Source organism: Polistes canadensis, unplaced genomic scaffold (genome assembly GCF_001313835.1).
Source record: "Polistes canadensis isolate GaletaPanama2010 unplaced genomic scaffold, ASM131383v1 scaffold_43, whole genome shotgun sequence".
NCBI lineage: Eukaryota > Metazoa > Arthropoda > Insecta > Hymenoptera > Vespidae > Polistes > Polistes canadensis.
Genome location: NW_014569590.1, coordinates 922,546 through 940,295, shown reverse-complemented (window position 1 = coordinate 940,295; position 17,750 = coordinate 922,546). Strand labels below are relative to the sequence as shown.

Below are 17,750 nucleotides of genomic sequence, written 5' to 3'. Positions count from 1 at the left end.
CACTAAGAATCTTTTTTTTAAAGTCAGTTTTAAGCGATGACACGCACCGTCATCCGTACTGCGTGGGTGTTGAGATCCTAATCAGATGGGGCTCCGCGAGTAGTACAACGACGATTAGACTTCTCAGCTCGAAGGCAAAACCAAGAACGCACACACACAGACAGATACGAATACAAGACCGGATCTAATCTCTACTCTCGTAGGTGGTTCCGAGATACCCATCACGATCCAAAAGAAAAAGTCACCAACGGCGCAGGAATGAATGTTTCTTAGTCCTCAGAAGAATGTATCAATACACGTTTAAAAAACTCTGGAATCTCGAGTATACGCCTTTGGTTACGCCTGAAACGACGCTTTGTCAACTTCAACCCTTCACGAGACGATTTAGATACTTTGGTTACGCTTTCAGGTTACACGCTGATAACCACAAAGACCGGTTGAGAAAATAAAATAAAAGGAGAAGGAAATGGAAGGAAGAAAAGGAAAAAAGAAAAAAAAAAGAAAAAAAGAAGAAGAAATCTTCGTGACTATGGAAGAATGCTTCTATGAGGTATACAAATCATCTACGTCGTATAACATTAATATAAAATGGAGTAGCAACAAATTCGTGCAAAATCTTCTTAGGTGGTCGAAGAATTGACTAAGAGATGTCTATTAAATCATTCCCAACCATCAATCAATGATCATTGTTAAATGAATGGATTTGAAAGATTATGTATGTTTTTACCTATTTAAATTCGAATCTACTTCTCGGTAGAATGTTAAAGCGAGAAATCAAATGGGATTGGTAAAGAAACGAGGGAAGAATGAATAAGGGGAAGTAGGAAGGGGAGGTGGAAGGATAAAAGAAAAAGGAAGGGGAAAGAGAGAATCGCATTGGAAAGGATCGAAGAAAGCGTAGGACTCGGATGTTGGCCCGGGACCACCATAGCTACAACACATCGATGGGGAGTGCGAGATCCGACAGCTTCGGAGGTGGCAATGAGCCCGGGTCCCGCCCGCCGCCACACCCACACGCATATATCTTATTTTCCCTTTTTATTTATTCGGATTGCCGTTGGTCGAGCCAAGATTCCACTCTTCGAATCCCCATGGCTGCTTTTGGTCTGCTTTGGTATAATAGGTGCTAGCACGGTGGCCCTCTTCTCTTGGCAAGGCCCTTCGGCCTTTCGCCGACCTCTTTTAAACTTACCTTAATAATGCTTTTTTTTTTTTCTTTTTTCTTTTTTTTTTTAAATACACCTTTAACCAAAATTATTTCTCCCATTGTTCGTCCATGTCACACAAGAATTCAACCGATGAAAAATATTTCTAAAATATCTCCTTTCGTTGGTCCTAAAAATGTGACGTTATTATACATTCGTATAATACAATAGTATTGTCGACAAATGACACAAGTATCGACTGGTTTTCGAACATTTTTTTTTTTCCTACTACACTAATACAAGATTGAATCGTTCTTATAAAATGGAACAATTAATTAAACAAATCGTGATCTTATATAGGTTCAAAAAGGAATCAAGTATCTTTCTCGAAAAATGTAATATTGAAAAATAAAAAAAAATAGTAAATGTACATTCTTTCTTAATTAAAATAAACGAATTCGGTTCACGAATAATCCTATTTCCGAATAACAAAATAATCCTATTAATCATATATCTATGACACAAATTTATACTTTGTTAACAAACTTTTGGAAAAATATTTTCTTTTCTTATTCAAGAGATTAAGTTACTTTTTTACAATTTTTGTCAGGTATTATAATATAATACAATTTGTATAGTCACTAAAAGCACAATTCCTTCCGTCTGGATAAAAATCAAAAGGATTCGGTTCGAGAGGTTAATATGCTTACGGATCTTACGAAAAAAAAATTTTGTTCTTAAAGAAAAGATAAACATTTTTACATTTATATATATATATATATATTTTTTTTTTCTTTTTTATGTATCGATAGTTTCCACTTACCATTCGGCATTATTTTCTTTAAGAGGATCTAAAGCTAAAGGAAAATTCTCTTCAGGTTTTTCTCTCTTTGTTAACGATGATCTTCGAAGATTTGAGCGCGCAAGCGGAATAAAAAGACGAAAATCTTTCTCCTTCCTTTCCACTTTTCTTTTCCTATATTTTGTGTTCGTTCGTATATGTTTGTATGTGTGTGTGTGTGTGTGTGTGTGTATTTTTTGTCTGTTTGATTGGTGCAAAGAAAGGAGAAAAGTAAGCGGACAACGGAATGTTCAGAAGAAGAAGAAGAAGAAGGAAGGTAGTAGAATAAGAAAAAAAGAAGAGGCCGTCGGTTAACGAATGTTGAACTAAAGTTGACGATGGTTCGCGTTAAACAGGCGGAACATCTATGATCCCCGAAAGCAGATTATTCTAGAAAAGAGGACTATTTTTAGCGAGTAAATCGATCATGCTCGGACGAACATCAACAAGTGGCTTTTAGCGAAAACGATGCCGATCATCATTCAGAGCTTAACGCGTATCTCCTCTCGATCGTGCGATCAACCGTTTCTATTCTGTAACGGATATATCATCGAGAGAAAGAGAGAGAAAGAGAAAAACATCGAAAGGAAATAACGTAAACGATAGGAGTATTGAGAAAGTGAAGGAAAGAGAGGACCGGATCGGTTCCGGGCTAAACGATCCTCTTTCGTTCGAGTCGTTGCTTCTTCTTCTTCTCCTTCTTCTTCTCGAGAAAGAGAGAGGAAAAAGGAAGACAAGTATTATTCTTGCTACGCGATCTTCACAATGGAACCCCTCTCGACCTTTTTTATTTTCTTTTTCTTTCTATCCCGAAAAATGGTTCCCTTGTCCTTAGCGTCAAAATCACGATCACTCTGTCAAGATGAAGAGAAGTGGTCCTTAAAATGTGTAAACTACTCGGATAACCCTCCCCCCTCCCATCCCCGCCCGCTCCCATCACCACCTGAACGACCCTACAATTCACGTTCGCCAAATAACGAAAAAATGGCGACTGTGAATCGCCGCCTTGTACACGCGCAACTGCTACTTGATAATCTTTTCTATTTATTTTTTTTTTAACTTTTTTATATTATTTATTTATTTATTTTTTTTTTGTTACTATATATGTAGTACTATTACCTTGCACGGGCCATGGGATTTTACAACAACGTACTACGAAGTATAATATATATTCCGCATACTCTTCGCCCTTCGCCCTTTTCCTCGGTGAGGAGGGATCGATCGAGACGGGGAATGCACGTTATTAAAACATTCCAAGCAGTAAACCCCGAACGAGAATTCGCCCGCTTTCAACGATATTAAGTTCCCACCAGAGCTTTCTGTTCCTGCTTTCATACTACGCGAGCCTACTTTTCCAATTAATCTCTCTATCTATCTCTCCCACTCTCTCTCTCTCTCTCTCTCTCTCTCTCTCTCTCATTCCTTCTTTCTCTCTTTTTTTCTTTTTCTTTTTCTCTTTAACATCGTACATTTTTGTAGCTTTCGACTACTATCCGAGGAAAAGAATAAAACGGCATGGCAGCTAACTAAAATGAACGAAGCGTAGAAAAAGATTTCGTTCCTTTACACCCTTACCACACCCCCCACCCCATTCATCTCTCTTACTTTAGTTCTGCCGATTTTTCTCGTTAAACGACCATCGACGTCTCAATTAAACGTGTCGAACGGTTCGCGATTATCGACGATTGTTCACACCGAAACGTGTATTCCGAGTACCTTCAATTCCGAGTCCTTCTTACGGGTTAACTTCTTTTCTTTTTTTCTTTTTTATTTTTTCATTCTCCTCCTCGTCCTCCTACTCGTCTTCTCCATTGGATTTCTTCCGCGTTTCTCGCCTAACAAAATGATGATCGACTGACCACCGATCGATCGATTATCACGCTCTTACCGATCGACCATCTTTTTTTGCGAGCCTGAATCGTTTCGCAAAACGTTAAACGAATCACCGTGCGATACGGGTTAAGGTACCGTATTCTCCTCCTCCTTCTCCTCCACCTTTTCCTTTTCCTTTTCCTCCTCTTCCTCCTCCTCCACCAGTTCCTCACTCTCCTCATCGTCTTATCGTGATCGAACGTTCGAAACGAAGAACCGGATTCTCATTTCTACAAACACTGGCGCAACGCTTGATTCGCGCGATTCACATTACGTACGTACGTACAAAAAAATAAGTTTACTTTTACTTTGTGAATCTTTAAGAAAGAGAAAGAAAAAAGAAAAAAAGAAAAAACACACACACAGACACACACAGAAATAAGAATAAAAGATAAAGAACAAACGCTTTCTCCGTGGCAACATTATTCGAAGTAACTACTTTCATCTTCGTATTCTCATTTTAACGAGGCCCCATGACGGAAATCGAATAATCCTTTGACGAAAGGATTCACGAAATAAATCGGAGATTGTTTAATCGTTTTACTTGTTTTTTTTTCTTCTTTTTTTTCTTTTTCAAATTTTCTCTCGCAAAATCACGATCGGAGAAAGAAAAAGGAAATCGAAGTAAAAAATTGAGGGGGGATTGTGGTATAAAATAAGTGGGGCTGGGGAGGGGAGAAGGGTGAGTAGGCGTAAGGTAGACTAACGAAAGATAAGGCCACAATTACGTCGATCGACTCCTCTTCGAGGGATGCTGGGGTAGGGGAAGATTCGCTCCTCCCACTCGTCCTGTCACGTGATCGACCGAGCCCAACTTCCTTCCTTCCTTCCTTCCCTCCCGCCCCACCCCACCCTCCAAACCCTCGTTTCCCGCCTATTTCACTTTCTACCCTCTTCCCTTAACAACCATCCTTCTTCTTCATCATCATCATCTTCTTCTTCCGCGAAACGAGAAAGAGAGAATAAGAAGAAAAATACTCGTTGAAAATATTTCGAGAGAGGGGTTGGTTGGTTGGTTGGTTGGTTGGCTGGTTCGGGGTAGAGTGGAGGGGGGTGAGAGAGGGGTTGCTGTTAAAAGACGTCGATCCAGAGTTGATCCGAAAAAAGGAGGAGCGCGGAGGTGTGAGCGGAGGGAGGGCTCGAGGAGGGAGGGAGGGTTTTGGCGCGCAGCGGTCCTCTCTCGGCACGTCGGAGGGAAAGTTAGCGTCTGCCCCTAGGTGTCTGCCCCTTTCGAAGGGTAGTGGTCGTGACGACAACAGCGACGCGTTGCGCTGATGGTGATGGTGGGGGGCGAGCCGGGGAGGGAAGGGGGGATCCGTTGATTCTTCCGACACTGGAGAGTCCTCTTCATCATCATCATCATCATCTTCATCATCATCTTCTTCATCTTCATCTTCTCGTTCTTCCTACTGGGACAAGGATAGCTAGCAAGCAAAAGAACGAACGAACAAATACAGTGGGTGGGTGAGAAAGGGTACAGAAGAAGAGGTGGGTGGGGGGAGAAAGGGCCCTGTCCGTGTGCGCACCGAGTTCGTCATAGACGGGCCGATCATCCTGACAGCTCTTCTACTCGCTCGTCCCCGACGTGGCGCGCCGTTCTCGAACGAACGAACGAACGAGCAAACGAACCAACCAACCAACCAACCAACCAACGAACGAACGAACGAACGAACGAACGAACGAACGAACCACCACCGATCCTCAGATTATCTCCGTCTCTCCGAGCTGCAGCAGCCAGCAACGCAGCTAACTGCACCGACATCCCATCCAATCCATCCATCCGTCACTATCCATAGATAAACTGATCCAAAAAAAGAAAACTAAGGAACAAGAAGAAGAAGAAGCAAGAAGATACAGCAGCTACGAGTGCGCGAATATCTCTAACCGTATCGTTCCTTAAACGATCCTTTCAACCATCCTTTCCCCCCTCTCTCCTTCCTCCCTCGCTCCTACACCGCCCATGTCCTCCTTTAGTTTAGATCCTTTCCCGATCTATTCTACCTTCCCTTCGCCACCTCTTTTTTACCCCATACTTTTTATTCAACTACCTCGTCCACTTGCTCTTTGATTTATTTTCTCGCATGCATGTCCGCATTTTTAACCACGACCACCTCTCTTTCTCCTTTTGTTTCATCGTACTTCATCTTCATCTTCTTCTTCTTCTTCGTCATAGTCGTAGTCATAGTCATCGTCATAGTCATCGTCGTCGTTAGCGATCCTCGCTAAGTAAGCCGGACGGGAAGTTTGCATTCGACTGTTTGCACGAACGAACAGCAGAGAGATAGACGCGCACCGAAGCGCGAGCGCGCCCACGAGAGAGAGAGCGAGAGAGAGAGAGAGCAAGAGAGAGAGAGAGAGCAAGAGAGAGAGAGAGAGAGAGAGAGAGAGAGAGAGAGAAAGATCAAGGAGGAGCAGGAGGTGGAGGTGGGGGCGGAGGCATAGGGAGGAGGGGAAGAAGAAGGAGGAAGAGAAGAGGAGGAGGAAGAAGGGAGTGTGTGGGAGGAGGGAGCCGGAGGGCGACTTTTCTTTTATTTAAGCTTGACACTTCGCCGCGAGCACACGCATACCGGAAGTGCGGAGCAGTACCTAACGTTCCTCATCGACAGATCTTCGAAAATTGTTAATAAATAAAAGGATAGAAAGGGTGAGGAAAGGTGTTTCCGTAAAAGTGGTGCTTCTACGTGGTGGTGGTTGTAGTAGTGGTAGTGGTTGTAGTTGTTTTGGTGATAGTGGTAGTGGAGGTGGTGGTAGTGGTGGTTGTATTGCTGGTGCCCGAAGGTTCTGTTTCTTTTCCAACTAATTTCGACCCCATCCAAACGAGGGTGGGGAACGAGGATGAACTGAAAAAAAAAAAATAAAGAGGAGTTTCACGAAATAAAAAAGGATGTTGTTAAATACGTCGTGCATGTTTTCATTGTCGAACAGGTGGTGGACGTTACCTGTGGTCCTAGTTCGGACATCATATTATTCGTCGCCGTAAGACAGAAAGGAAGAAATGTTAAGGTGCATCGTAGATATTGTCAACGAATTCGATAAACGTAGAAAAGTAATTAACGCTAGACGCGTCAAACGAAAGCTACGATTGTTTCGAAATATTTCATCGTCATTTTAAATTATTACCTTTCTCTTATTTTCTGTCTCTCACTTTCTCTCTATCTATCTATCTTTATCTATCTATCTTTTAGTATTTATTTCTTTAAGTTAAGAAATAGAGAGAAAGTAGTTAGTCATCCAAATTAATATATAAAGTAATACTTGGTGGTGTCGAAGATACTAAAGAGAGGAGGGGGAGGGTGGGAAGCTCGAAGGCAAAAATCGAATTGAGAGAGAAGAGAGAAGATAGATAGAGAAAGATAGAGCGAGCTTGTCGTCGAAGGAAAAAAAAAATTCACCAGGGGGGGAGGGTGAGAATCGGACGAGATATCTTTGTCGCAGGGTAGAGGTAGTTTTCGAGGAACGACCCTCGAACGAGACAGAGAGAAAATAAAGTAGAAGCTCTCGAATCGTAGGAAAGAGAAAGAGAAAGAGAAAAAGAAAGAGAAAGAAAGAGAAAAAGAGAGAACGTCAAAGGACTCGCGCCGCCGGTGCCCGGGGGCGAGGAGGAGTCCTCGACGCGTGCCAGGCTGCTGATCACAGGCACCGCAACTGCTAAGAAGAGGAAGAAGAGAGCGGAGAAGATCGTTCGGAGAGCGTTCGGAGAGCGTTCGGAGGCCAAAGCGAAAGAAGAAGGGTCCTTCCGTTCGGGTGCTAGGGGTGTGCAGCAACCCTGGACCGAGGGCTCTCCCCACTCGAGAGTCTTTTTTAAAGTGGGCAAAACGCGGCCGCCGAGAGAAAAAGAGACGTCCTCGGGGCGATGACAGGATGCCTTCGTCTCTACTACCAGCCCGTATTTATTACGAAGGACCTCCGTCTGGTGGTGGTGGTTGTGTTGGTTCTGGTGCCGGTCCTGGTGCTCCTAAAATCGCTAAGAAAAACAACGTATCACGAATCGCTAATAGAATCGCCCGATACGTAGCCCTAATTCTTCTACTGTTCGAACTTCGACGGTGAGTAAATGAAAAGGACACATTTTTATCTCTAAATTCAGAGAGAGAGAGAGAGAGAGAGAGAGATAGATAGAGATAGTGGTTGCCACGTGGCCCACTGTCGTCGTTGATATGTCTTCTTTACTAAGAACACTTTGACGTCTCGTCGTTTTCTCTGTTTATTTAACGCTTCTTCTTCTTCTTCTTCTTCTCTAAGCCCGATACCGATCGCAGAAATCGTTACCGTCACGTCTTCTTCTTTTCCTTGCATACATATACTCACTCTTTCTCTCTCTCTCTCTCTCTCTCTCTCTCTCTCTCTCATCGAGATTAAATCCTCTTCTTTCTCGTCTCTCGTTTACGTATCGAATTTCGATCGAAGCTTAGCCTAACGACTTTATTAAAGCGTCACTCGATCGTCTTTATATCCACCGATACATGAAGAACCATCTTTCCCTTCCATACCATTTCCTTTCCTTTCCCTTCCCTTCTTTATTTCTCTTCCGACGGCGTATCTCCACGTAAGAGCGTAAAACCGTTCCTCTCTTTTACAAGTATAATAACGTCCTCCCCGCCGCACTGAAAATTTCTTATTTCGCATACGTGACGTTTGCAATATATTATGATTCCTTTTGAAAAAGTGTATATACGATTCTTTGAAGATATAAGTAGCTATTCGTGACCACGTTATCAAGTATAAATATCGGTAACGTTAACGAAAACTCGTTATTTAACCCGAGGCTGTTCCTTCTTAAATTGCGTTCTCTTCAATTTCGGCATCGAACTCCTCTCTCATTATGGAAATACCTACTACATTGTACCTTGTAGGTAACTACTCTCTCTTATTTCCCGCTCTTTTTTCTTTTTTTCAAATTGACGCAGGTGTCTCTAAAAGAAAAAGAAAGAAAAAAAAAAAAAAAAGAAAAAATCGGCTGTTTTCGATCATAAGCGAGAAAAACAACAGACACAACCAACGATCAAGGCGAGCAAAAACTTTCGAAAAATTCACAAAATCGATTGGTACGGTATTTGATTTCATAGCTCTTTTTTTTCTTTTTTGTTTTCATCGAGATTTAAACCGATCATCTGATTGATATCGATTTGCGTATCGATCATCAGGAAGAATCCCATTCTATTACTATGATCGATCGATTTCTAAAACGTTCGACTAGAATTATTCTACGACACAGAGCTCGTAAATGTAATCGCGAATAATGTTTATTATTTCGTGGACAACGTCTAAAGAGACATAGTTATTTGGCGTTAGGCCATACAACTCTTCTTAGTTTTATCCTCGTTATGGGGTATCGGATTCTCCGTCGATACACGTCCTCGTTCTCGTCCTCGTCCTCGTCGTCGTTGTCGTCGTCTACGGGTGGAATCCCCTTGTGGTTGGGGCCGCCGACTCGTCGTAAATAATTGCACCGACTCTCTCTCTCTCTCTCTTTCTTTTTCTCTTTCTCTCGTGCGTCCGATGCAGGACGCGAGAACGTGCCCGCACAATGTATGCGCGATGTACTCTCGCTATGGGGCATTGAATTACGTTCTCGACGATATAATAGTCGATAAACTGGTTCGCGCGACCCAAGTCCTCCGTCCATTCTCTCTGGGCTGCTGCGACACGCGCGAATCTTATCCTTGACTCTCTTTCTATCTCTCTCTCTCTTTCTCTCTTTCTCTGTTTCAGTTTCTTTATTTTTTATCTCTTTGCTTTTAATGCATTCGTTCGTTCGTTCCTTCCTTCCTTCCTTCCTTCCTAGTTCTCCCAGTATTATTTTCTCAAACTAATTTCACGACATAGAAAGACCGGAAACTGATATCTAGCCGTTTTACTTGGAGATCACAGTACCAAGCCCCCATTAAACGTGAAATTCCATTTCTTCTCGTAGCAAGACGATACGGGATGGGATGGGATGGGATGGGACGAGGAGAGGGGAAACCGAAAGAACGATCGAATAAAATCGCGTCAGAAGCCATTTTGGATTCCACCAACTTAACCCCCCCTGTTTTTCCAAGATTATTATTGCTAGCGCACGCGCGTTTTAATGTAAATTACAACTCGTTACGAGTAAACTAGGAAAAAGATAGAAAACAACAATAAGAAAAATACGATTTAAATGCTTAAGTAGAATATCTCGGTATATCCTACGTGCCAACGAACAGAAGTTTAATGTAATCCGATTCAACCGTCGATCTATGGGACTCGTTATCTTTTCGAATCGAACCAAGGACCATGGTATTTCAACGAGAATGACGGTAACGCAAAGACGAGTTCCTTAAGCAGCAGCAGCAGCAACACCAGCACCAGTAACAGAAACAGCAGCAGCACACCGCGTGTCTCGCTTCTTGTGCGAGAAGTGAGACAAGAAGAAAGGTATCGAAGTGGTAACGAAAGGAAAAGAGAAAAGTTGAGAAAGAAAGAGAAAGAAAGAAACAAAAAAAAGAAAGAGAGAGAGAGAGGTAGCAGAAGGAATCCGTTGATAGGTTCAACCGTCCGTACGGTGTCTTCGGCAATTTGTTGAGCGAGTTAAGATCATTAATCTGCTTTCGGTAGATCATCAATAGCGCGAAAGATAGCGTTAGGGGCACGGATGTACCGGTAATGGGAGCCCTCAATAACCTCGACGACCCTAAAAAGCCTCAATCCCTCCTTTTGCCATCCTTTCCCACACTCCGCAGAAACTTCCCGAGTTGTCCCGAGCACGGTTTCTCTCTTCTTCTTCTTCTCCTTTTTTTTTTTTTATTCTTTTTATTCTTTTTCTACTAGCGTGCTTGTGCCTGCCTTCTCCCTCCTTGTGTCGTCCTCGGCATGCCCTCCCTCCCTCCCAACCCAGTCCGTATCTTCTTCTTCTTCCTTTTTTTTCTTACTCCGCACGGGTGCCATACACAACTTTTACTTTAGGAGATGCTCGTTGGCTAATTTGTACGCGCGGATAAACTTAACGAACCAGCCGAAAGAATCTTTTCCTCTCGTCCTGTTACCCCCTAACTCATCCAGCTGTTATTTGGTTGTACGGTTGCAACGCGAGAAATCAAACTTCCCTGACATTTCTTCAACTTTTTACGATTATCTCATTCTCCTCCCTCCTTCTTCCCCTCCTCCCCCCGCCCCACCTTTCCGTATACACCATGTACCATGTATCATGTACCATATCGTACGGGTCTGTTTTCTTTTGAATGATTTTACGAGGCCGAGGTCAAGAGGTGCGAGAATGCTCTCAAAGAAACAGATCAAACCATATACTCACTACCACAACCACCATCACCATCATCATCATCATCATCATCATCATCATCATCATCATCATCATCATCATCATCATGTCTCGTCTACTAACATCGCGATAACGTGCTTTGACTCTTGAAATAAGAGCTCTTAGAACGCGTTATCTTAAACGACGGCTTCTGCCTGATGTTCGATTAATTAATTTCAATCTAAAACTAGAAAGAGAAAGAGAAAGAGAGAGAGAGAGAGAGAGGAATAAGTGCACTTTCTTAGATTTTCCTATCTGGCATCGTGAATCCCATCGATCGTCGAAAGATTCAGGAACGAGCAATCGTTCGCGATCGAGAATCCGATAAAAGCGAGAGCTCTCGTACCTCGATCTTGATGAGAAAGAGAAAAAGAGGCAGAGAAAGGGGGGTGGGTAGGTATGGGTCAGGGGGGGTCTGTAGGGGTCTGAGGAGGGGAGTAGGTAGGAGATCACGGCATACCGCGATCGTACGAGGAATCTCCGCGACGACGGGACATTCCGTACGACCGAAATCACTCAAACCGATCGAACTTGTCCGTGGGAAGATCGGCTTTCTCGCGATTCCAAGAAATTGGCAAATGTACGAAAAAAACTCACGATAAATCTTTTACTCGCGTCTGTGTGTGTGTGTTTGTGTTTGTATGTTTGTTGGTTTCCCGTTAATAAAAAGATCTACATCTTCGTTTGCAGCGGCAGTTGTTTGATGAGCAATTCGGTCGAGGATTGGGTCAGCGGCAGTGCCGTAGTTTGCAACGGAATACCTGGATTAACTAAGGAACAGCGTGAACTCTGCCACAGGAACCCGGACGTTACGGTAGCAGCACTCCAGGGATTACAAATGGCGATATTAGAATGTCAGCATCAGTTCATGTGGCACAGGTGGAACTGTTCCTCTCTAACGCCGAGCAGCAGAACTCAACAGAGTAGCGTACTCCTGCAAAGAGGTAATAATATTATCAAAGTCATATAATTATATAATGTTATTGGTTTATCCAAAATGTTATAGTTGAAATTAACGATACAATTTATACATTAACACTTTACCGATCATCCGTTCAACTTCAGATTTTAATAAAATAAAATTCTAATAACAAATAATAACTGTTCATCGAGTATCATCGATAAAGTGTTAAATTATCATAGATTAAGACAAAAATCGCGTAGGGTATCTATCGATAGAAAATAACAAAATGATTAATCAATAGAAACACCCCAACAATACCACCTTCTCATTCTTCTCTTCTCGGAGATTTTTCGAAGAGAATATAGATAAAATAAAAATAATGAAAAGCCAAGAAAGAGAAAGAGAGAGAGAAAAAAAAGAGATTTCATTAAATCACGAGAGCACACGGTTTACTCGTCGTCATCCTCGTAGTTGCCCTCGTCTCTTCCTCTTCGTTGGCGTTGCTAACGGAGGAAGCAACAAGGGCACCGTCCAAAAACCTGTCCCAATTCCATAAGAAGGTTTCAGGGGAGGTAACTGGGGGAGTCAAGCTCGGCACTGGACCAGCGTGACATATAAATTCGTCGTGGCGCGTACGTGCGCCGAAAGAGGAAACATATATCGTGTCGGACGAATGCGCGAGAGCGCGACATCGGGCGCACCTGACCTGAAAGCATGAGCTCCCATCATCCTCAAGAAGACTCTCCTAAGGCCCGCGGAACAACAGAGGAAGAACAACAACCTCTCTCTTTCCTCTTTCCTCTCATTTTTGGCCCTTATTCCCAAGCTATCTCGTTATCTCAGCACTTCCATCGAACCCTTTACGATTTTTTACGACTCCGTGTTCTACGTCAAAAGGGTGTCGATTCAATTTTACCATTTCTCGATTCTTTCGTAATAACATCAAACCTATGATAATAAAGTGTTATCCTATTAGCGTTATTAGCGTGTTACATATGTGAGATCAATTTTTCTTTTACTCGAAAGAAAATAGGGATTGGTCGAGGATAATATTGTGAGTCGAATCCTCGCTTAACGGATTTCAAAATTAGTATTCGTTGATTCCTTTAGTTTAAGTATGGTTTTAATTGTAGAATATAAAAATTGGATGGGTTGGCTATTAATATAGAATTCATTAAAAATATCTTTGAATTATCCGAGACCTTAGAATTTATTCGCGTGTGTCTACTTTTTATTTGGAATGGATGTGATTCGGGTCCCGTGTTAAAAACGAGAACAGTAATTCTGACGATAACGATGATGTAATTAAACCACTTCAATTAAATTCCAACTAAAAGGATTATCTCTCAATCTTCCCTAAGAAATGAAAAAAATGGTTTAAACTGAAAAATTTCTCACGTAATTATTCTTCTCTGATCGTGTAAAATACAAATTTCGAGAATCTTTCAAGAAGACGTGTCAGATCATCGATACCATCAGTTTATTATGCCCCCCATTCCCTTAATCGAACACCGTAGCTAAATTTTTGAGAATAAAAGCAATTGAAAAGAGTTTCCTTATAAAATGTTACAATCGCAAACGATCTTAGCTTCTCAAAGTCTATATCGTAGTAAAACTTGACTGTAAAAGAAGAAACTTGCGAGCACTCGGCAAGAAATCCAGCGTGTCGAATTTCGAGAGTCCGGGAGCTCACGTCTCAAGACCCCGGTCATCCGTGTCGTTAAATCCCACAGAGAGACGACGTTTGTATTCTCTCTCTCTCTCTTCTATTCTCTCTTTTATTCTTATTTTTCTCCTTTCTACAAACCTTCTTTCTTCCTTCCCCTCCCCCCTTTATTTCTTTATTATAAGAAAAACGAGAGAATAGAAAGTAGGATGAGAAAGAGAAGTTAATGGTAGTAGTAGTAGTAGGAGATGAAATAAGAAAAGATGTGACGTCTAATGGAAATTAGAAAACTGACAGAGGAAGAAGCCCGCACAAGTCGATTTAATAGATGAAAATATTTCAGTCGAAAAACTTTCTTATTTTTCTCTTTCCTTTTTCCATTTACCCTTTTATCTACCTACCGGGGATCGGATATATTATAATCCGATTGAATTCAAAAAGAAAATCATTTCTAACGCGAGAATTTACGAGGGGGTTCGCGACGACGATTCGCAAAAGAAACGAGCGCCACCTGCGCGAGAAAGGTACCATCTAAGGCGATCGTCATATAAAAGGTAGATCTATCTTAAGGCCATTAATTAAGAAACTCGTTGCACCGGTTCGATCGACGCTAGGTACTACGTTCTTCGTTGCGAGTAGTAGTAGTAGTAGTAATAGTAGTAGTAGTAGTCTTTCACGGACGAATGAACGAATAAACGAATGAACGAACGGACCTCCCGTACTCGTTCTTCCGTTCCTTCCGATCCAACTCTCCGAAAGCCCATCATCCTCCCCCTCCTCCTCCCCTATCTATCTATTAAGTTATCTAAGAGTAACGAATCGGGTCTGACGCGAAACTTTGCTAAGGTGGGGAGGAATTGCCAAGCCGATTCGTCACCGTGTCCCACAATCGTGAAAGCTAAGAGTAAAGAGAGAGAGAGAGAGAGAAAGAGAGAGAGATTCTTATCCATTCTCTTTTATTTATTTCTTTATTTATTTTTCATTCTTCAATCTCCGGCTATTCGCAAATACTACTACTACTACTACTACTACATACTCCTTCAGTGGTGTTCTGTTCTTCCGGCCGGTTGCTGTCCAACAGAAGAGACACACGGCTCTTGCCAAAGGATTTATTGCGAGAATCCCTGTGGTGTTGGTGGTGGTGGTGGTGCTATGGTGCCCACCACCTTTACGATCATTCTCGCGCAAACTTGGATCGACGATTATAAAACGGTTCCTCTTTTCTTATCCGTATAATATCCGTATATAGTAGAATAAAGTTAAGGTTAAGATCGGGAGGAAAATATTTCCACATGAGAAGAGGAGATAAGTTGTTGTTGCTGTCCGAGTTGCCACGCGTCATTTGCCATTTGGAAATCTTAACGATTTCGAGGAAGACTCGCTACGGAATTATTAATACCTTTGGTATCGTTTGAAGGAAAGGAAGAGGAAGAGGAGGAGGAGGAGGGTCCGTGCCCCAAGGTATCTCTCTTTCCTTTTGTGGAATCCTTTTGCATCCTTGTTCATTCGCATCCCTTCGGGAAGGAGGAAGGAGGAGGAGGAGGTAGAGACAAAGTAGCAGAGCAGTGGCAGCAACGTGGTGCCTCATCGGGTGTCGAGAACGAATGCCACAAATCCTTTTAGGAGCGCCTTTAGCGCGTCTCCTCGGTATCTCGTCCTCATGAATACTGCAAATGCCGGTCGACCGGCAGGCAGGCAGGCAGGCAGGCAGGAAGGTAGGCAGGAAGGTAGGCAAGCAAGCAAGCAACCAAGCAAGCAAGCAACCAAGCAAGCAACCAAGCAGGCCGGTTGCCCGGTATCCATGGCTTCGGAGTAACTTCTCGATGCACAGGAGAAAGGGTAGAGTAATGTGGGCATTGTCGAAGGAGAAGAGGAGGGCCCCCTTTTCGAATCTTGGTTGCTCCAACTGTAAGCCAGCCAGCCAGCCAGCGAACGCTCGTGTGTCGTATCGTTTGTAAGTTGACAGCCACCACTGCGGTTTGACGCTTGGCCGTCCGTCAATCCGACTCCAAAGAGAGGAGAAGGTACCTTCGCTCGCAAAGACGAAGAGGACCTTGGACGCGGGAGGGCCCTAAGAAAAACTAAGACCGACGTCTCGCATCTCTTAACGAACGTCTGCTGGGTGCTGCACGATGCTCGCGTCATCCTCCCCCTCCTCCTTCTCCTCCTTCTTTACTTCTTCCTACTTTATTTTTATTCCTTTTTCTCTCTCCCTCTTATTCTCAAGATCTATTCTTGATCGTTTAATGAAGGTGGTAAGGGAAAAGGTGCCGTTGAACAATCGGAAAGAAAGAAACTTGCTCGTACGAGTAGAGAAAAGGGCACGCGTTTCGTTTCGACCGACGGCTGAATAATTTAACATCGAACGAACGATAATCCATCCATTTGTTATTCCATCTACGTTAGCTCAGAATGATTTCTTTTATTATTTATCATCCTTCTTTTATCATCTCCTGTTTTTCCGCGAGAACACAATTTACCGAGATATTTATCTATTTATCTAGCAAAATCTTTTCTTTTTTTTTAATTACACTTTCTCATACGAATAAATTCGATATCTATGATATGTTATATTGAAACGTAGGTTACAGAGAAACGGCGTTCGCTTACGCGATATCAGCGGCAGGTGTTGCCCATAGCGTGGCACGAGCCTGCAGCATGGGAAAATTACTCTCCTGCGGATGCGACCCGTCCAGCTACAAAGTCAAACCCCCGGCCAAGGCAAGGGGCACCCAATGGAAATGGGGTGGATGTTCTCACAATCTCGACTACGGCATGGAGTTTTCGAGACAGTTCCTAGATACCCGGGAGAAGGCTGGCGACATACAATCAACCGTTAATTTGCACAACAATCAAGCAGGACGTCTGGTAAAACGATCATTTATTTTCGTATTTTTTTTTTTTTTTTTTTTTTAAATCGCGTTCCTTTTTCTTTTTTTTTCCTTTCGCGAAAATCTCGAAACTTTTGATTAGATTGGTCCCCGCGTCGAAACTCCGCCCATGGTGGAAACCAAAGCACAAGGGGTAGGGAACACGAATGGAGAAAAAGAGAAAAGAGAGTAGAAGAGAGAGAAAAAAAAACAAAGAGAAAGGGAAGAAGAAGAAGAAGAAGAAGAAGAAGAAGACGTTGGGGGTTCTCTCTTTATTCCTCTTTTCCTCATTCGTGGTACTCTCCGAGCATCGCTGAGGTCTCAACGTTATTAAGACGAAGCCCCGGGCGGGACCACCCAGCCGTAGACTCATTAACTGTTTTGTACGCGACACCTCTTTGTCTAAAAGAAAGGCAACTTAGATTCGGTGTTTTTCATTCTCTCTCGTTCGTGTCCCATACCACCACCACCACCACCACCACCACCACCAGTACCACCACCATCACCACCGTGGTGTTCCCTTGTTCCCCTTGGGTAGCTACCATCATCCTCATTCCTTTCTTACATTTCTACAATCTTTTGACTTGTCTGTTTCAGTCGGTTGCGAGCAACATGCAAGTAAGATGCAAGTGTCACGGCATGTCCGGTTCGTGCGAGCTGAAAACCTGCTGGAAAGTTGTCCCAGATTTTCGAGTGGTCGGCAAGATGCTCAAGGATCGTTTCAGAAACGCCGTCCTGGTGGCGCAAAGTAATCTCGGTAGCGTTACCCCATTGGCAAGAGCGAGAGGTTCCAGGAGAAGGAGACCGGATCGTCAAAGACAAAGACAGAAACAACATCGCGAAAGGGGTGCCGGCCGTAAAAGGAAACCCCGCGATCTAGCCAAACAACTTTTCTATTATCAAAAGTCACCGAACTTTTGTGAAAAGGATCCGCCCGCTGACATTCCTGGCACTACCGGACGTAGATGCAACAAAACCAGCTCGGCCGGGGACGGATGCGGTAGCCTATGTTGCGGTAGAGGATACAACGTTGTCAGGCAAAGGCGTACGGAAAGGTGCAAGTGCAAGTTTCATTGGTGCTGCTTCGTTCAGTGTCAAAATTGCACCGTCGAGGAATGGATCACCGTTTGCAAGTGAAACGCTCTATGAAAGAAAGAAAAGAAAAAAAAAAAA

General features: G+C 43.0%; 1 protein-coding gene across 1 annotated transcript; it reads left to right on the top strand.

Annotated features, from left to right (window-relative positions):
- Positions 1-7,083: 7,083 nt before the first annotated feature.
- On the top strand, positions 7,084-17,749 carry LOC106784989 (protein Wnt-10b-like). The gene is made up of 4 exons (XM_014745065.1): positions 7,084-7,904; positions 11,828-12,081; positions 16,292-16,575; positions 17,175-17,749. The coding sequence occupies exons 1-4, from the start codon at positions 7,720-7,722 to the stop codon at positions 17,712-17,714; spliced, it is 1,263 nt and encodes a 420-aa protein (XP_014600551.1). The 5' UTR covers positions 7,084-7,719; the 3' UTR covers positions 17,715-17,749.
- The last annotated feature ends 1 nt before the right edge of the window (position 17,750 follows it).